General features: G+C 32.6%; 1 protein-coding gene across 5 annotated transcripts in view; it reads right to left on the reverse strand.

Annotated features, from left to right (window-relative positions):
• Positions 1–12,097: 12,097 nt before the first annotated feature.
• The window catches only part of LOC143068667 (SCO-spondin-like), a 48,511-nt gene continuing 38,821 nt past the window's right edge, over positions 12,098–21,787 (reverse strand). For all 5 annotated transcript variants that reach the window (XM_076242897.1, XM_076242896.1, XM_076242895.1 and 2 more), the window contains 10 exons: positions 20,966–21,136; positions 20,363–20,533; positions 19,756–19,926; positions 18,744–18,914; positions 18,412–18,582; positions 17,001–17,174; positions 16,309–16,614; positions 13,773–14,087; positions 13,231–13,388; positions 12,098–12,302 (listed from right to left, as the gene is read on the reverse strand). In XM_076242897.1, the coding sequence (XP_076099012.1) occupies positions 13,234–13,388; positions 13,773–14,087; positions 16,309–16,614; positions 17,001–17,174; positions 18,412–18,582; positions 18,744–18,914; positions 19,756–19,926; positions 20,363–20,533; positions 20,966–21,136 (1,805 nt within the window). In that variant the 3' untranslated portion in view covers positions 12,098–12,302; positions 13,231–13,233. The remainder of the gene's footprint in view (positions 12,303–13,230; positions 13,389–13,772; positions 14,088–16,308; positions 16,615–17,000; positions 17,175–18,411; positions 18,583–18,743; positions 18,915–19,755; positions 19,927–20,362; positions 20,534–20,965; positions 21,137–21,787) is intronic.

Consider the following 21,787-nt stretch of genomic DNA (forward strand, 5'->3'; position numbering starts at 1 on the left):
GTGCAATGAAAAAGAAAAAGTTAACATGAAAATGGATTAAGATACAGTACACGTATAAAGATATGTATTATAGGTCGAAATATTTAGTTTATATACATCTATAAACTTTTACTGTTTCGACCACACTCGGTTCTTATTCACAAGTACACATAGGACATGTATTTTTTTTAAAATAGCAGGATAGAATGAACTTTCCTGAAATATGTTAACGTTGCTTTTAAAATTTCACAAAATTCAAAACATGATGATTGCAGTCGTGTGACTGTCAGTTTATAAATGTGGACATGATAGTGCTTTAAATTAACTCCTGATATTAACTTTTTTTTTTTTTTATTATTGGAAATTTTTTAACGTTCAGTAGCAAATATTACCAACATATTGTAGCGGGCAGGGGCTTGAAATGCTTCGACCCAAGAGTTTTTACTCAAATTATATGAGTAGTTTGTAAATAACAAAGTCAGTATGACAAGATATGAGCTGGTCAGTATAATATAGGCATTTGCTAAAAGTCACGTAAATAAGTTTCTATCTTTTATTCATTTCAAGAATCATATATTTTCATTTATATTCAAGATAAACAACAATTTAAACTAGTAATATACTTAAACTATAGACTTAAATGATATGACAAGAATCTATTCAGTATGATACATGTACAAAGTTATCTCTACACTCAAGAGATATTCATTAACTTATCTCTAAACTCAAGAGATATAATTTACTAACTTATCTCTAAACTCAAGAGATAATATGTTGGTGTGTCAGAAAAATACATAAAAAGGCTGAGTTCTGCTCTCTTACTAAGAAAATAAATTACCTAAGAGAAAATCCTAACTTCAAGTGAATTTAATCAGAATACCTCTTTCTGACATTTTTGTAAGTGATACCTCATCAGTTACATAAAAAATGTTTATTATTAGTTATATTCAGAACGTTTCCTGAATAAGAACTAACAATTAACTACAGTTTATAACCTTAAATAAACTGTTTTGTTTATCATAATTTCCAGACCTTTAGGAAATTATCCCTTAACTGCCTAATTTCTTATTTAATCCTATTTATTACAAAATGACAAACGTTAACAGTAAACATGAACTTCAATGAACAATTTCAATAATCCTAACTTTAAAAGATAAACTAGAAATAAAGCTTTAAAGAGTCCGCTAAAATGAAATACTCCTTTTAAACTTGAAAACGCTAACTTTACTATTTTCCTTTACAAATTTACCTTTTAAAAAAATAAAGTTTCCAAGAAAAATTAACCATTTTGACTAAAATAAATAACGAGCAAATAAAAATACCAACTGTAAGAACCAAAAGTTTAAGCAGAACTGACGACCAAGCGTCGAAATTACGTCAATGTTGGATTGTTGGATTGTTGGATGGTTGGATGGTTGGATTGTTGGATCGCGCGCTTGCCGTCCAACCAAATATTTGAATTCTTAAATAAATTACAAAAATCACAATAATATACAATTTAAGTAACCTTTACATAATAAACAAAGTTTGCATGGTACTAAACGAATTTTTATGGTAACTAAAAATACAACAATATATACAGCGCCACCGGAAGTCGCAATACGTAAACAACATTGCAAAAAGTTATGTGTGTCACCGGCGGACCGAAATGATAAATATCAAGGATAGTGAGCATTAACATCTACAAAACATTGAAGACGTTGACTATAAATACTAAAAGGAATTACAAGAAGTATGTGAAAACAGTTGCCAACACGTAAAAATAGTGTTTTTATTGAACAATCGTCCAAAGTGACACATGGGTTTTACTGCGCATGTCAATACATTTCATTCATAAAATTCAAGCACAGGTGCGTGGAATTTACTACGATTTACTACGATCTACTACAGTTGCTACAATTGGATCTTCACAAAAATACAAGACATACAGTTGGATTATTCAATGGATTATTACTATGAACTGGTAAACTATTACATGAACTTCAACTGGTTTATCAAATATATGCAAATGACATTCAATTCAATATTTCTAGAAACTCATAGATAACATTGTAATTGTTCTTACTATACTTATTAAATGTTAATTAAAACTTATTTGCTTCAATTATCATATGTTCCAGACTACAAGCATTACAAGTAGTATAATACAAGTTATTTCACACAGTTACTGTTTCCTACATAATAACTGTCATAAAAAATACAGAATATTAAACAGTACATATGTATGCTTTATCAATACCAATTTAAAACATACATCAAAAATATCTTACATGTCTATAACACGTCACAATAAAATACATGTACCCTAGTCGTCCTACTCTACAATATCATCAACATAAGAGCATTATATATAACGGCATACGAAAATGTGCCTTTCTCTATGAATAATTATAGACAACCGGATTCAATGTGATTGTTTCAAATTTAAAAGTGGCATAAAAACAAGCTATTCGCTCGAAATCATTATTCAGATTTCTATAGCTTCAAGGCGGAGAAGCAGCATTTAAGGTGGTACCCAACACTTTCACTAAAATCAATTTGGCTCGTTTAATTTTCCTAAAATTTTCACAAAGTATTTCCTTTGACCCTTTAACAAAAATATAAAAATTTCAAAAAGTTTGAACCAACCATTTTATCAGAAAAATTACACTGGTTATATAGCAGTTTGACAAACACCAATTTTGATCATTGAGAAGCTTAATATTCCCTTTACAACACAACGTAATTAAAACGTTTAGCTGACTTTACAGAGTTATCTCCCTGTAGTTTAGGTACCACCTTAAATATTTTGATATTGTTGCTACTTTGAATCGAACCCTTGACCTCAAGGTCTCATGTTAAACAAGCAACCACAAAACAACAGAAGCTGGAAGCGGTTGTCTCCAATTGCATAATGACTTTTTTCAGAAATGAACTGTATTTATTCAAATTGCGGGATGCTGGGGAAAATGGTTTTCGTAAAAGGTATCATTTACCTACGTCAAATATGAATTTGATTTTGAAAATTGTTTTTGATGTATTATGTTATGGAACCTAAAAGACACGTCGAATGCGATAGTTTTCGCGTTTCCTTTTAGAATCAAGTTTTTACATTAGTGACCTTAAACTTCTCTGCGATCCGGAAGATAATGAAATTTCAATTTTATTCTCAAATGTGTTTTTATCTGCCATTTCATGAGATTTTCTCTTAGTTACCTCAAACATTGGATTTGTTTGATTTCCATGTGAATGAGACTACTATAGGTCTCGGTGTGTGTGAATGAAAGTGCATTTCGACTAAACTGATTAGTACAGATACAGATTTCTGCGTATATGTTGCCGTTTGTTATTTGCCGCCTGCATGCTCAAGTCGAGTAATTGAACCAGATCTATTTTTTCAAAATCTGTTGGAGGGAGTATATAGTTATCAAAATAAAGGAAGTATTGTGATTTGCGGAGATTTTAACTCGCGTGTTGGTAGAAACTTGGACTATATAGAAGGTGTAGATAACGTAAAACAGCGCACCGTAGTAGATTTTAGCAAAAATCACTCTGGAGATGTTTTTATAAACTTTCTTTGCGATACCAATATATCAATGTTGAAGGACGATTTGATGACCGTGAATTTACATATATATCTCCTACGGGGAAATCGGTTGTAGACTATATGTGTGTACCATATGAAGATATAGACAATATTTTAGATTTTAAAATTATTCCGATGTCAAAGATAATATGCGAATGTAACTATGTACCAGACAGGATTCCGGATCACTCGTTGTTGTGTTGCGATACAAGACAACCGAAATTTGAACAAACCTCAAATTCCGCTCATGATAGTACCGATAAACGAAAAAGATACAAACTAAATTTAATGCCTGATGATTTTTAAAGTAACAATGAAATTCTCGATGTAGTGAATTCAACAATACTACAAATTGAAAACTCGATTCGTATTTCGGGGAATATTCAACATGCGTATGATGCATTCACGACACTGATTCATAAGGAGATGGACAATAAAATTCCCGTGTCAAACGGATATAGTAAAAGAAAGAAATCGTTGTCCAAGCCGTACTGGAATGACACTTTGAATTGTCAATGGGAAAAAGTTTGTGCAGTGGAGAAAAGCTGGCTAAAAAGTAGTATTTCTAACTCAAGGAAGCGCACATTGAAAGAACAATTTTGTACAGAACGTAAAACGTTTGACCGTTTAAACAGAAAGTATAAACGTAAATATCAATCAGACGAAAGACAGAAAATGGAAGATAAACTCTATGCATCAAATCAGAGGGACTTTTGGCGTTCTATCGGTAAAATTGGCATTCAAAACGAAAGAACAAAGTGTATACCATCAGTGATTGTAAACGAAGATGGAACTATTGACACAAATAAAAATAATGTATTAAACCGCTGGAGAGATGATTTCAAAAACTTATTTACCGAGGATTCTAACTTCGCAATTCCCGATGAACAGGAAAATGTGCATGAACAACGTGATATTTCTGCATTAAACGAATCGATAACTCGAGAGGAAGTAACATTTGCGATCATAAGTGCAAAAAATAGAAAGTCGACGGGAATAGACGATATTCCGGCCGAGGTTCTGAAAAACGATTCAGCAGCAGAATTGCTGTATACTATTATCAGTGGATGTTTCGATCTAGGAATAGTACCGTCGGAGTGGAATAGAAGCATCATTAACCCTATATTAAAACCAAATTCAAATGATGACAGGAATCCATTGAACTATAGAGGAATAACGTTGATATCGGTTCCGTGTAAAATTTATTGCATCATTCTTAATGCACGGCTCACAAAATGGTTAGAAGACAACAACTACTTAAGTGAAGAGCAAAACGGTTTTCGGAAAGGTCGAAGTTGCGAAGAACACATTCATTCACTCTACCAGACTTTGAACGACAGGAAAATTGCACGGACATCAACTTTTTGCATGCTTCATTGATATGACAAAAGCATTCGACACAGTCAATCGAACATTATTATGGTATAAGTTGCGAAAAATTGGAATACAAGGCAAGTTTCTTAGTGCTGTACAATCCCTCTGTGATAACGTCGAATGTACCGTCCGTGTGAATGACGATCTGACTCCATGGTTTGATGTCACGAGTGGCGTAAAACAGGGATGTATTTTATCACCATCTTTATTTTCGATATACATTAACGACCTTGCGGAACGTATTAACGCCTTAAATTGTGGAGTACCAATAGACGACTGCCAGATGAGTATACTACTGTACGCAGATGACATCATATTACTTGCGCCGAATGAACCCTGTTTACAGAAAATGCTTGATATTGTAACGAAATGGTGTGAAGCCTGGAAATTGTCGATAAACGATAGTAAGACGAAGATAGTTCACTTCCGACCACCTTCAATAGACATTTCGCAAAGTACGTTTACATGGGGTGGACATACTTTACTTTTTACCGACTCATACAAATACCTTGGTGTATGGTTTGATGAACACTTAACATTCCAGAAAAATGCAAAAGAACTATCTAAAGCCGCCAGTCGTGCTCTTGGTGCATTATGTGGAAAAGTAATAAGAGCTGGAGGTATGACCCATTCTGTATTTACTAAATTATACAACACAATGGTAGAACCAGTTCTCCTATACGGAAGTGGTGTTTGGGGATATAAGGACTATAGCATCTCATCCGTTCAAACTGGAGCATGTAAATTCTTTCTGAATGTTGGAAAACACACTTCAAATCTATCTACAAGAGGTGACATGGGTTGGACATCATGTAAAATTAAACTGCAGAAATCGTGTCTTCGGCTATTGTGCAAACTTCACAGACTTGAAAACAATCGACTCCCAAGTAAAGTTTGGCGTTGGGCGGCACGACGACGAAAAGGTTGGACATTCGAAGTCAACAAACTTGTGACTAAACTTGATGTATGTGGTCTTATAAGGGACACATCTTTATCCACAAAATACGTAATGAAAATAATTAATGAAAAGCTAGAACAATTGGACAATCATCAATGGTGTGAAGACATTTTCAACGACCGTGGTACATTAAACGGAAACAAACTCCGTACATACAGACTATACAAACAAACAGTAAACGTTGAGTCATATGTAAAAATGAACATTCCACTTAGTCAAAAGAGATATATGGCTATGTTTCGAGCCGGCTCGTTACCTCTGGCCTTGGAGACGGGCCGCTACTCCAGGCCGTAAGTTCCAATTGAAGATAGACTTTGTATATATTGCGATCTCGGATATGTAGAGACTGAGAAACATTTTCTGATGGAGTGCCCTTTATATGCAGATATACGATATGATTTATTTTGTGAATGTAATTATTTAATTGAGAATTTTGAAACAATGCATATGGACGATAAGTTTATATTTATAATGAGATCCGAGCAAATTCAGAAATGTCTATGTAAAATTTTGCAGAAATGTTTTATGAGAAGGAAATTATTTACATTTGATTGAAGAAGTACATTTTTATTTTGATAGCCTAGTTTTTGTCTAAGTTTTAAACATTAAGCATATTTGTTTTTCTCAAATTTTTAAAATAAGGTATTTTTATTTATTGAGTAATATTTTTATTATATTTATTTCTATTTTAGAAGACAATTCATAATTTTTTAATAAGAACTCTTATAGTGTTTTTCATATAATTAGTACTATCATTTTATATTTTTACAAAGTTTTTTTTTGAAAGCGATTTTGAAAAAGTAATTTATTAGATTGTTAACTGTAGAAATATTTTACCAATTTAACATGCAGTTTATTGTAAATATGTACATGTATGCTATTAAAGTGTCTCATAAGTCAAATGTTTGGCTAGGCATTGATTGAATTTTAAAGATGTTACTTAATTTACTTGTATATGTGTACTGTATCAATCGATGTGTGACACTCAAATAAAATATATATTTATTTATTATAATAATGTATGGTAAAATAGAAATGAATAAATGTCATGCATCTTAATCAGCCGTAACCGTTATATGATTGCTAATCACAATTCAATTATGCACATGTACCTGGTTAAAATAGAGACAATATCAAAAGGGATAATCAAAATCATAAGTCGAAAACCAACTAACAGTGCCATGACAAATTAAAAAACCGACCACAGAACAAACAACAGTACAAAAAAAAAACATAGAACTAGAGGCTCTCAAGAGCCTGTATCGCTCACCTGACTCTACTTGGGTTTTTGAAATCATACAAAAAAAAGATAGTTTGGCTACAAATTAACAACACTTGGCCATCATTAGGAAAGGAGCATTCATGCTATGTTTGGTTTCATTCAATTCCGTGGTTCTCTAGAAGAAGACTTTTGTATGCATTTTCCATAGTCCTATGTTAAACTAAGCCCCTTGCTGGCGGCCATCTTGGATGATGGATTGGCTACAAAGTAACAACACTTGTTCAGCATCTCATCAGGAACATTCATGCTATATGTTTGGTTTCATTCCATTCAGTGGTTCTCTAAAGAAAGAAATTTGTTTGTATTTGCCATGGGGTCCTATGTTAAACTAAGTCCCCCCCTGGAGGCCATCTTGGATGATGGATCGACTAAAAAGTAACAACACTTGGTCGGCACCTCATAAGGAATATTCATGCTATGTTTGGTTTCATTCCATTCCGTGGTTCTCTAAAAGAAGTCATTTGTATGCATTTCCCGTAGGGCCCTATGTTAAACTAAGTCCCCTGCTGGCGGCCATCTTGGATGATGGATCGGCTACAAAGTAACAACACTTGGTCAGCACCTCATAAGGAACAATCAGTGGTTCTCTAGAAGAAGTTCAAAATGTAAAAAGTTTACTTATGTTGCCCATTCTCTTGTTTTCTATACATTAGTTTGTGGACTTGGTTGTCTTTTTGTTAATTTTTGTTTGGTCAAATCTACCTCTCATTAGAATATTAAAACATTGAATGTTTATGCAATTTTGATAACTATTTAATTGCAAAAACTTAAAATTTCATTTGTTGTTAGATTTTCCCTACCAACAGTCTTTTTCTTTCTTTAATTTTGATAGATGATCATAGATAGGCAGTGCATTAACAAATACTGATGCAGAATACAAATTAAATCAATGAAGAGTCGTTTATGTCAAGGTTCCACAGGGTCACTGTAATATTTGTCACTAGATGCTTAACATTCCTGAATTAAACAATCATGGCTTAGTATACTATTGACATGCTGAATGTAGTGTTAGTTGTGGTATCTGTATGTTACAGACACAAGGTTTTTGGCCAAATTTGTCAAGGCAGATGAAACTATTGAGAGAAATATAGAGATCAAAAATTTTATTAGACATATAATATATGTTAAATAGAAAATATGCAGTGAACAAAAGACAATGCTAAGTTTCAGATAAAATATTTCATACAATTTTAAGTGAAATAATATGTAGAGCTCCATCTACATTTATACAATGTATCAGGAACTTTAGAGTGAGATATGTCAGATTCATATATTCAAAGCATACATAAAATATACACATACAGAAAGTTCTTTTTAACTTTATATCATATTGTTATCCTCATTGACAGATATGTAGTTTCTATGTACTGAAAAAAAAATTCTGAAAGATTTTTAAAGTTTAATTAAAAAATATACCTGAACTTAGTTACTTTTTTATGAATTGTTTTTAATAATTTTCATACCTTCAGATGTCAAAGGGAAAACTGTTTTTGTGAATAAAACAAACTTATTGAAAATATGTTGGAGGTGCTAACTTTGATGACCTTCAGAAAATATTGGGTCATTTATATTTGTTTTTATATTTCACAAAAAACTTAAATTTGCATGAATCTTATACAAAATCTAAAAAAGTTTTCTACAATGTCAAGTTTCCAAGCTCATATCTTCCTCCTTGCAAAAATTTAAACTATGAAATAAGCATTTGACCTATAATGGTTTACTTATACAAATTGTGACTTGGATGGAGAGTTGTCTCATTGGCACTCATACTAAATCTTCTTATATTTATGATCATTTATATATAAGGGTAGTAATGCCCTTTAACGTCAGGCGTCAAACAGTAATTTGCTGTTACCGTAAGCGTCAAATTGGTTAAAATTTTACCGTGATTCGTCATAATAAGCTTATCCTCATTCGTCAGAGATCTCAAATTATTATCGTGACAGACATTTTTGGAAAAAAATGTACGGGATTCAAAACCTGTAAAATTTCCTAAAAAAATAACTATGTCTGACATTTACCCAACAATAGGTTGTTCAATTAGCCTGAAAATTACATAGCAGATAGATCTTGACCTTTTCATCACTTTGACACCCTGTCACTTTTGCTCTTACTGTTTTAGTTTTTGAGATATAAGCCAAAAACTGCATTTGACCCCTATGTTCTATTTTTAGCAATGGCGACCATGTTTCTTGATAGATCAAAACTTCGGATACAATTTATAAACTAGATACCCTAAGAAACATTCAGTTAAAGTTTGGAAGTATTTGGCCCAGTAGTTACAGAGGAGAAGATTCTTGAAAAACTGCATTTTACCCTGTGTTCTATTTTTAGCCATGACGGCCATGTTTTTGACGAAATAGAAAATAAAACACAAACATTATTTTATACACCCTACTGATCATTCAGTTGAAGTTTGGTTGAATTTGGTTGAGTAGTTTTAGAGGAGAAGATTTTTTAAAGTTAGCAAATATGATGAACAAATTGTGAAAAATTGTCATTAAAGGACAATTACCCCTTAAGGGGTCAATTGACAATTTTGGTCATATTAACTTATTTGTAGATCTTACTTTGCTGATCATTTTTGCTGTTTACAGTTTATCTTTATCTATAATAATATTCAAGATAATGACCAAAAACTGCAAAATTTCCTTAAAATTACCAATTAAGTGGCAGCAACCCAACAATGGGTTGTTTGATTCATCTGAAAATTTCAGGACCGATAGATCTTGACCTAATGAACATTTTTACCCCATGTCAGATTTGCTCTAAATGCTTTCGTTTTTGAGATATAGGCCAAAAACTGCATTTGACCCCTATGTTCTATTTTTAGCAATGGCGACCATGTTTGTTGATAGATCAAAACTTCGGATACAATTTATAAACTAGATACCCTAAGGAACATTCAGTTAAAGTTTGGAAGTATTTGGCGTAGTAGTTTCAGAGGAGAAGATTCTTGAAATAGTTTACGACGACAGACGACGGACGACGACGGACGCCAAGTGATGGCATAAGCTCACTTGGCCCTTCGGGCCAGGTGAGCTAAAAATGAACAACACGTTTAACCGAATGTGATTTCTTGTGCTTCAGAAAGGTAAGCAGATTATTCTCAACATGTGGCGCCCGTCGTGTTTCTCGGGCAAGTACAATTAAACGCGATAGAAAGTCTTAATGGAATAATGGAAGGGATTGTGTTTTACATTACGACAATTGGAACATATCCGTCGCCATCTATGAAACAGATATTTCATAACTGTTAGCAAGCTAACTTCACTACATTTATTGTACCAGTTTTTATTATCAACCTGTTTTGAACAGTTTTGCAAGTAATGAAATAAGATTTAAGATAATAAATCAATTTCAAGAAATAAATACATTTTGAGTCTTCCTTTAGATACTGCTGCACCTCCGAAATAGCCAGGATATGATCTGTATTTTAGAAATTTGATATTGACAATATTTAGAAATCATTTAAATCAAGGTATGTATCCTCTTGCTATCGTCCAAGGTTTTGATTTTTAAATATATGATTTTAAGGGGGTATTCACACTGTCAACGTTTGCACTTGGTGGAATTTAAGATTGTCAATTAATTTTGCTTCCGTCATCACTCCAGAATGAAGACATATTGATATATAAAGATCTAGTGCATTCAAATTGTTGGTAATAATGTTATTACTACCAATGGGTTGGTACAATAACTTGTTGACTGTAAGTCTCCGAGGTTAACAACCACGTGGTAAAATATATTTATTGTCATATTTATAAATTAACTGTTTACAAAACATTTGAATTTATTAAAAAACTAAGGCTTTTCTACCTCAGGAATAGATTACCTTAGCTGTATTTGGCAAAACTTTTAGGAATTTTGGTCCTCAATGTTATTCAACTTCGTACTTTATTTGGCCTTTTTAACTTTTTTGGATTCGATCGTCACTGATGAGTCTTTTGTAGACGAAACACGCGTCTAGCGTAAATACAAAATGTAATTCTGAGTTTATTTAGAAACTATTACAAGAAGATTTAAGCATAATATAAATGCCATTCGTAAGTAAAACCTTATGATATGCAAAAACATAATTTTCTCAAACAGAGCTATTATCTTTAGATAGTTTGTCAGGATGAACGACTGAAATTAGTATTTCACAAAATTCTAAGAAACCAACGAGTATTTGCTGGTTATTTAAGTGTCTCGGTTTCTCAACTACTTAAAACATTATCATTTTGTCGTAAAGCCAACATATCAACTTTATTCCTAAGACATCATTACTGTTTTCTGCATGTTTCGAGCTTTGATACTCACTTGATATGGCATTGGAATCAAACGACAAAATAATCATACATGTATGACTTTAACCTTGATCTCACTCAAATTTTATTTTTATTACTGCCTTGTGAATCTCTCTGTACCCAGACTTGAGCCTTGTTTGACATTGGTATAAAATATCCGAGTGTGAAAAAGGGAAATTTAAGTAGCGGCTCATGATTAGGATAAGTGAAGGATGCATAATTTCCTTGGTTTATTTTTGTAGACAACTAGTATAGTTTTGGCTTTGCTTTGTTTACTTTTTTCTTTTTTTATTGACTTTCTTTCGTTCTCTTTCGTTCTCTTTTTTTTTCTTTCTTTTTTTAGTTTCATTTTTTCTTGTCGTTTTTTTTTTTAGATTAAATATTGCAACAAACCATCAAATAAATTTATAATACATTTTTTGTTCTAATTGTAAGAATTCGCTTTTTTTGACAAGCATAGATGAAAGAAATACCTTCAAGTCTTTCTTAACTTGTCTCTTTTGTTATACATGTTAGTTTATATTCCTCGTTATATTTTTTTATAAACGTACCTGATGAATGTGTATAATGTAAATAACTCAAATGTTTGTTGTCGTACATTAAAAAAATTGACACAAGTGGTACAAAAGAATGAAAATCGATACAAAAGATACAAAAAAGGAATCCTTTATTGAAAATAAAAATAGGAATGTCCAATTGTATATATAAGTTCAATGTCGTAACGTTCTGGAAGGCCACATATTTTCTATTAGTAGAATATGATTCGTGTGGCTGTTCAAAGTTGTTCTGTGCCAGTTGAAGTCGCTGGTTCAATCTGTCAACAAACACACTTTGTTCAATGTTCTATTGAAGTGTCTGAAAAAAGACAATAACACATTTAAAATGTTTGACGGACGCATAGACTATATCTCCATAAAACTATATAAATAGAAACAAGTGGCATGAAAATAAAGTAATTCATCAAATGGTTATGAATTCACGAGTTATGTCGCTTTGTGTGTTTTAGAAAGAAAAAAAATGTTCATAAAAATAACGAAAATCAAAACTGATTTGTTATAATTGAATTAAAGGCACCAGTTACATACAAGTTAAGGTAAAGCCCATAACATGATCGATGAGGAGTCGCATTCACTCGGAGGGGAAGTATATCGACACCAAGGTTGTGAGTTCAAAAGCCGCAAGTGGTAGGTGCGTTCGACTTCGATCATTATTTTCTAGAAGTGCCAGTTTTGCCTTGTTGCTGAAGGTCGGGTTTTCTCTTTGGCTCACACCATCAATAAGATTTGGCTATGACAATGGCGTTGTCAGTTTATTTTTTGACTTATGAGTTTGAATATGTCCTTTTCAGATCTTTCGCCTCTCTTTTATAATTATGTTATAAAAAGTATTATCGTTTCAATACCCATTTCTACTTCATAACTGATTTCAAACATTGAACAGATCAAGTTACTAAAAAATATACAAATACAATAACAATTTTTTTTCGCACAAACAAAATTACAATAACTGGCAAAGGCCAATATGAATAGAGAATGATGAAATAATAGGTTTTGCTGGAGAAGATAAAATCTCCTTTCTATTTTCTGGACATTTACGTATGTAAAGACTAGTTACTGTCTTAACTTTAAAAGAATTGCTTTCAATGCAACATTTCATATTTACCTTTGCTGTGAACATTCTTAGATGATTAAACCTGCTTTATGAAAGATTTCAATGCAACAAAAACTACATCAATGATTCATTTCCAAAATTGCTATCTTCCAAAATATATTTACATACTTACCTCTCACTGGTAAACGCACGTTTGTGAATCCTCACTGTAACATAGTCCTTCTGGACATTCCATCACATCAACCTTGTCTTCTAGACATCTCATGTACTTTTTACAAGTGTAGGGATGACGAACCGTCGAAAACAATGGAACAGACTCGCAGTAATATTCTGAAATAACATATTTTTGGATCTTTGAAACAGATATGATTCACAAAATGTGTTTGAATTTGAACAAATAAATGCTCTGGTTTTTATTGTATAGTTTTTGAAAGCTTGTAGATTATTTGTTTCTTGCATTATCGAAGGTTGTATTTTATATCATATTATGATTTATTTCTAACTCACAATGAGGAGGGTTGAGATAAATCACAACAAGCCACCTGATTTTTGTTCAGTCCCAATTTGGGACTTAGATAATACATGCGAATTCCTTTTTGTTTTGTCTATTGTTATACAACCGTCTTATATAACTGATGTTATAAGGAATATATACGGTTCGTCAATCCATGCGGTAACGAAATAATGTATTCTTTATCTAATTAAACGTTTTACCTGATATCAGCCATATTTCTCGTTCTGTATATTCTTCAGAATCTGGGGCTTGACAACGGATTTTAGCACCATTCCACTGCATTGGGAAATGGAAGTCTACTTGGACGGTTTCTTGTCGACGACAATTTTTATCTGTTACTGTTCTAACTGCACTATGAAACCTATACTCCACATACTCTGTATGGTTTCTGAATTTTACCCAAAACTCAAGATGACCTTTAGGATACCCTGGATTTCCTGTACAAGAAAACTGCACACTTGTCTCCCCAAAGATTTCAGTATTTATATCAAATACTGGTTTACCGACAGGAGGAGCTGTAATAGATAAAAAAAATTATGTGTATTTTAACTAATATCAACATTGTAAAAATATGATAATGATCCTATTGGAATTTTCATTAAAAATTAACATAAGCATATTTTGGTTATATTGTCTCTGACAGGTTCAAGAATATGTCAACACATGTATATACGTTGGTGAAGTCATATCAATTTATTACTACCACTGAGTCGATGCCTCTGCTGGTGGGCTGTTAGTCCCCGAGGATATCACCAGCCCAGTAGCCAGTACCTCGGTAAATATAAGCTTTGGATTTCAAATATTTTGGCCACGAGCATCACTGAAGAGACATGTATTATCGAAATGCGCATCTGGTGCAGGAAAATTGGTACCTTTAATTTTATTACTACACATGTACCACTGGGTAGATGCCTCTGCTGGTGGACTGTTAGTCCCCGAAAGTATCACCAGCCCAGTAGCGGTACTGGCATGAAAATACGGTATTTTTTGTGTTATTAAAATTTGCTGTTACAAAATGTCAAATGATTAAAAATTAAGGAATGCATCTGCCTCATGCAAAGCTCTGATTCCTTTCAAGGATTTGGCTATACTTTTTGAAGCTTTTGAATTATAGCTCTTCATCTTTTATATAAGCTTTGGATTTCAAATATTTTGGCCACGAGCAGCACTGAAGAGACATGTATTGTCGAAATGCGCATCTGGTGCAGGAAAATTGGTACCTTTAATTTTATTACTACCACTGGGTCGATGCATCTGCTGGTGGACTGTTAGTCCCCGAGGATATCACCAGCCAAGTAGCCAGTACCTCGGTACTGGCATGAAAATACGGTATGTTTTTGTGTTATTAAAATTTGCTGTTACAAAATGTTAGAAATTATTGAAAATCAAGGAATGTATCTCCCTCATGCGAAGCTCTGATTCCTTTCAAGGATTTGGCTATACTTTTTGAATCTTTTGGATTAAAGCTCTTCATCTTTTATATAAGCTTTGGATTTCAAATATTTTGGCCCCGAGCATCACTGAAGAGACATGAAGTGTCGAAATGTGCATCTGGTGCAGGAAAATTGGTACCTTTAATTTTATTACTACCACTGGGTCGATGCCTCTACTGGTGGACTGTTAGTCCCCGAGGGTATCACCAGCCCAGTAGCCAGTACCTCGGTACTGGCATGAAAATACGGTATTTCTTGTGTTATTAAAATTTGCTGTTACAAAATGTCAGAAATTATTAAAAATTAAGGAATGTATCCCCCTTATGCAAAGCTCTGATTCCTTTCAAGGATTTGGTTATACTTTTTAAACCTTTTGGATTATAGCTCTTCATCTTTTATATAAGCTTTGGATTTCAAATATTTTGGCCACGAGCATCACTAAAAGACATGTATTGTCGAAATGCGCATCTGTTGCAGGAAAATTGGTAACTTTAATTTTATTAAAGTGAGTTCGTACACCGACATATGTGAAGTGAATAACAGAAAGTAAATATAGGAAACTTTGTAATAGCTGGCCTAATAATCTGTCTTTTTAAATCATCAAATGTGATGTTTCCCGTGTTTTCTCGTGTTTTCCTTGAAAGCTTTAGACACTGGTACTTTTGATGTTTTAGGTGTTTCTGACTGACGTGTTTCTATAAACGTATTTGTCATAATTGAAATTAAATTGAGAATTAAAACAGGGAATTTGTCAAAGAGACACCAAAACAAGCAAAGAGCAAACTACAGCCCATGACCACCAATGGGTCTTCAACACAGTGAGAAAAAGGGCTTCATAATTGAATTTTCTTTTAATGCTTTGATAAAACTGCTAATGTATAATTTGGGCATTGTTCTCTGAATATTTCAGCAATTAAAACAATACAGACGTTATGATCATTCAAAATATGTTCCTGTTTACAAAGGAGTTACAACAATCGATGTGGTCAAGATGAACTTATTTTACATATGTATAAATGTGATACCCCAAGTTTTTGTTGGGTTCGTATTGCTTAGTATTTAGTTTTCTATGTTATGTCTTTTGTACTATTGTTTTTCTGTTTGTCTCTTTCTTTTTTAGCCATGGCGTTGTCAGTTTATCTTTTTTATCTGTGAGTTTGCATGTCCTCTGGTATCTCTTTTACGCTAGAAGTACTCAATGAACCTGCATGAGTAAGGTACTATAATAACGCCATCATTCTTTTTATATATGATTGCTTATAAAACAGTTATTGAATTTCAGGGTTTAATATGGAATACATACTTTTAACAACAACATCTGCTGACTGGTGATATCCTCTGTCTACAGAACAAACATATGTTCCTTCATCCTTGCAGCTAAATGTATTGAAAGTAAGTTGGATCTCTGCATACGTGTCTTGAATATCACTGGATACAGCAACAGTGCTCCCAAGGTTAGAAGTTGCAATTCCTTTAGATTGCAGAATAACCATTTCTCTCGAATTTTTGGCAATTTCTAGTTCCTGCCATGATGTGAAATTTTCAATACGACATTTTGCAAGAACGGCAGAAGCCCCTTCGAATTCTTCAATTGGCTGAAAGAGCAGCCCTACAAATATTATTGAAAAGTTTATCTGATTTGGTTTATTATGAAAATGCTTTATCATTGCACTCATTTAAAACCCATCCTGCACGATCACCTGTCTTTAGTATATGAGGTAACAAAATGAACCTAGGTGACTCTATTGTTGAAAAATTAAATGTAAGTGTTTTAAATTACCATCATATCTTCTTGAAATTGAAAGAAATTCAAGATAATAAAATTTAAAAAATAGAAATTCCATGTTTGGTAAGTTCCTGCTTACTACTGAAATAGACTGTGTGTTTATAGGTCTACTGATTATGACTACTTGCTCTCTTTTTTCCTATACTCGGTTGTTTCTATATAACTAATCATGATAATGTTGCTTTTTGAACATCTTCATGTTTTCATACCTGGACAACCAAAATCTCCACAGTCTTGGACCTCAGCATTATTCCCATTACAATCTTTCCCGCCATATTGTGCAGCTGGATTATTACATTCTCGTTTTCTTTGCTGAAATCCACCACCTCCACAACTAACAGTACAAGATGACCACTGCATCCAGTCTGACCACTGACCATCAACTATATAAACAGTAAACTCAATATAGTTTGTTTATATTTTACAATTAGAAATCAATATATTATTACATCAAATAGAGATAACTAAATCTGTTTCATAATAATCGCAAAGATGAATAGCATTACAATCAAAGACCACCTTAAACATTCTTATATCATTTAAATATTTGAATGATTTCCTAACTCACTTTTAAATGCAATTTCTTTATTAAAAAAATAAGAAATAAATAAAAAAATCACAAATATACCACGAGTAAAATTCAAAACTGTAGTCCCTATTCAAATGTCAAAATCAAAAGTTCAAACACATCACACGAACTATTTTCAATTTTACCGTTTCCCATTCAGTCTTTAGTTTAGCATATTCATAAATATCATTATAATCTGATAGATAAAAAAATCTCTTAAATAACATCAACGCGCACACATTTTATCAGTAGGTTCGATACTCTGAGATTGCTTCTAGTAATTGTAATCAGTCTTTTGTTACATTGATGTTTATTAATGGTTTGTTTGTAATCACATTCACATTCAAAATATCAATTTTTACTGCAATTAAAGCGTGTGGAGAAAAAAATCTTTTTTGTGATGCCGAGGTCCACATATTTGAAATTCTAAACATTGTAAAAGTGTTTTTAAGTATAAAGTATACACTTATCAAAGTGTTCTTTGCTTTTTCTTTTCCTGTACTTTTTATTGCATTCGTGTTATGTTTCTTTAGTTTTTTAAGGATGAGGCTTTAAAGGGATAGGGTTGAACTATTTTGTTCTCTCTTTTGTTGGTCAGATATGAAATGACATGTACATGGTTGTGTTATATTGTTGCTGTTTCATTGACATTTACCACATATCTTCTTTTATGCACAAAATTATAAGCAACGTTTTATTGTATTTAAAATCCACAATCGAAGGCAGTAAATAAATACAGTACTGTTTATTGTAGCCCTTAGATTAGTTGTTAAATTGAAAAAGTGCGGAATAACTTTTGAATTTGGAGATTTAGAAAGGCAATTCCTATAAATCTAATAATACTATTTCTTATATCAAACTTTTCATATTTCACTGATCATTGCGCAGAAATTATTTATATAAACTTTACTTAAACTTTTAAATGATAGTATCGCGAAATATACTTATTTTTTTGTTATTTGTTTCCTTTCTTACTGCACTATGAAATACTATGAATTTGTATAGAAAATGTGAAGACAATACGCAAAAATTGTATTTAACTAAAACCTTACCTGGACAATTGTTTGTTTTGCAAGCTTTGTTCTCTTTATCTTGTCCAGAACAATTACTTCCATTATACTGCGGAGTTGGATCTGAGCAGCTTCTTGTTCGTGCTGCTTCTCCCCCTCCACAAGTCACCGAACATACTGACCATGCACCCCATGCAGTCCATTTTCCGTCAACTAATGATAAATAAAATGTAGGTATAGATATATTTTAGATAAATATATAGTATGCTGTATATATTAGTGAATGCTCTAAGTATTCCATGTATTTCCTTATTTAATCATCATTTCCAAATGATAGGGAGGTATTAATGATAATCCGTCAAACTCAAACTCACTTGGACAATGCTGTGAATTACACAGTTTGTTTTCTGTTTTGTCTCCTTCACATTTAGTACCACCATACATTGGTGCAGGATTAGTGCACGATCTGCTTCGTGAATGTTGACCGCCTCCGCAAGACACTGGACAAAGTGACCATTCACTCCAAATTGTCCAGTTACCATTAACTGAAATAATGATACTAGTATATAGTAAACCATTGCTTGAGGTGATAAATATAATCAATATATAGCATAAGCTTAAATGATTGTCTTTAGTCAAAGAATTAGATGATCTCTATTTTTACATACACTCCACACAGATTGCACTATTATTAAACAACTAAACATTCTTTTTCACGCTTTTATCTATAATGTATTTTATTGGTCTCAAAAAGTAATTAAAAATATAGATGTGAAAAAAGTACAAATGACTTTGGCATTAATTCAAAATGAGAAATTATCTTTCTAATGTGTGTCTGATGCAGCACATTTGGTACCATTAAAGGCAACTTAAACTGTAGAATTGGCCGAGCATGCATAGTTTCGAATAGTAAATAAACTGATAGAAGTTAAGATATGAATATAACTTGGTAAAACTGATAGAATGAAGTTATTTTTTAAAGTGGAAGAAACTACCAAAGGATTATCAAACACCATAAATGCAATACAAACAGAGAACACAAAGGGCAAAACAAAACCAACGCGATACGATATCATAAACAACTATTCACAACACACAATACAGAAAGCTAAATAGTGGAAACACGAGCTCCAACAACTATTAAACTGTCAATGAATTCCGGTGCTCGACAAGGATCAACAGTCTCTTCTTCATTAGTGAGTACTGTCGCGTTTCATAACCTGTCTGTTCATAATATGAATGCATATATTTTTTGTAGATGTGTGACCAAACATTTATCACATAATGTTCATTTTAATGTTCTATACCATATTTGATTTCAGAATATATTTTTTTTTGAGAAATACGATAAGGCATCGACTCAATTTACAAGTTTGCATTACTTACTAGGACATGGCTGAGTATTGCAATTTTGAGTTTGATTGTCGTCTCCAGGACATTGTTGTCCCCCATATTTCGGTTCTGGTTCTGTACATGATCTGTTTCTACTATGATCCCCTCCACCACAGGTCTCACTGCATGATGTAAAAACACTCCAGTTTGACCACTGTCCATCAACTGAAAGAAAACACGATAATGGAAGAAACAACTCAGTTCGTACATGACGGTCAAAACATTATAATACACTAATGTTACCATTTTTTGTGGAAACAAAACGTAGTACAATATAGGGGTCTGGATTAGAGAACTTTATTTCTGAATCCATTATGTTTAATGCAATTTTTTGGTTGTTATATCAAATATTACATTGGTTTTTATGTATTGGTTGTATCATTTTAGTAGTCTCTGTTTGATTGATTTATTCAATTGTTATCTCTGGTATTTTTGTGAGTGTCATTATTGTCACATGGACAAATACCTCAGACTCTTATACCTCTTTTGTTCTTTTTTCATGGGAAAACCGTATCATACTACACGAGTATTAACACTTGAATAACTATGTATTTACTTTAATAATAGATAAACAAGTATATAATAAGTATATAATACTAACTAGGACAATGTTGAGTATTACAAATCTGTGTTTCAGTCTTATTTCCTTCACACTCATCCCCGCCATACTGTGGCTTTGGGTTTGAACATGATCGGGTTCTGGTATGTATGCTCCCTCCACAAGAAACAGGACATTCTGACCAGCTACTCCAGGTTGTCCAATTACCATTCACTGAAAAGATAATTTGTTCCCGTACATGTAAAATGATTGAGACAAGTTTTCAGTGAAAACTTATACAGTATTAGCTTTGGATTACTGAAATGAGGAATTACAATTGGTGTCACTTTAATCTTATTCGAGATTTATCAAAATTTCAATTTGAATTGCGAAGAAAGATGCTGGGATCTTTTTAAAATTGTTCATTCAAATGACAAAATCAGCTTTTACAATTGTTAGTTCAGTCAACAATTCCGAAATTATCGTAGTTGACTTTGCCCTTCATCTTATTTGATTTTATCCTCCAACTAGTGATTGTAAGTCGACGAAACACCCGTTTTGAGTCGTTAAGCATTCATTTTGGTATCGTTGATACCTTTAAATCATATCATTCGAAAAGGTTTTGCAATTGCATGCATTTCACTTTTAAACTTTTGGTATATTTACCTGGACATGACTGCGTGTTGCATTCATTGGAGTCGATCTCTTCCCCAAGGCATTGCTCTCCACCATATTCTGGTTTTGGATTAGAGCATGATCTATTTTTGTATTGTATACCTCCACCACATGACTGGTCGCAATCTGAAAATTCACTCCATGGTGACCATTGTCCATCAACTGCATTTAAACAAAAAAAAAATCGTTAAAGAGGGGCGAAAGATACCAGAGGAACAGTCAAACTCATAAATCGAAAATAAACTGACAACGCCATGACTAAAAATGAAAAAAAAACAAACAAACAATACTACACATGACACAACATAGAAAACTAAAAAAATAAACAAGAAAGAATAAACAACACGTAACATTCGATATTGCATTGTTTATATGATAGCAATTTGTTTTGAATAAAATTGTGATTTCGACCTTAAAAAAAAACAATATTTCATTTGATTATTTGTACTGTATGTCTTTTCATACTTTTTGTTTCATTTTAACAACTAACGTTTTTGATTTGAATTGCTTTACATAAGAAGCTAAACGTATAGAAAAGTAAACGAATGCCGTGTTTAAGGGAGGGCTTAGGTCTAGTAAAGTGCACTGTAGAGTTGATATGCTTCTAAACTCAACGCAGAATACTACGTTTAATCTTTTCGTAAAAATGCATTGCTTTTGTGTACATTTTCATTTGATTTTTGTACTCCAAAACAGTGACAAGTAGCTAGATTATTTTCAACTGCATTATTATTTTTTATTGTTTACACAACAATATTTATTAACATTGAAAGAAATCAATATCTCCTACTTTGAAATTAATTTGAATTACGG

The sequence above is a fragment of the Mytilus galloprovincialis genome, chromosome 3 (genome assembly GCF_965363235.1).
Source record: "Mytilus galloprovincialis chromosome 3, xbMytGall1.hap1.1, whole genome shotgun sequence".
Lineage (NCBI taxonomy): Eukaryota > Metazoa > Mollusca > Bivalvia > Mytilida > Mytilidae > Mytilus > Mytilus galloprovincialis.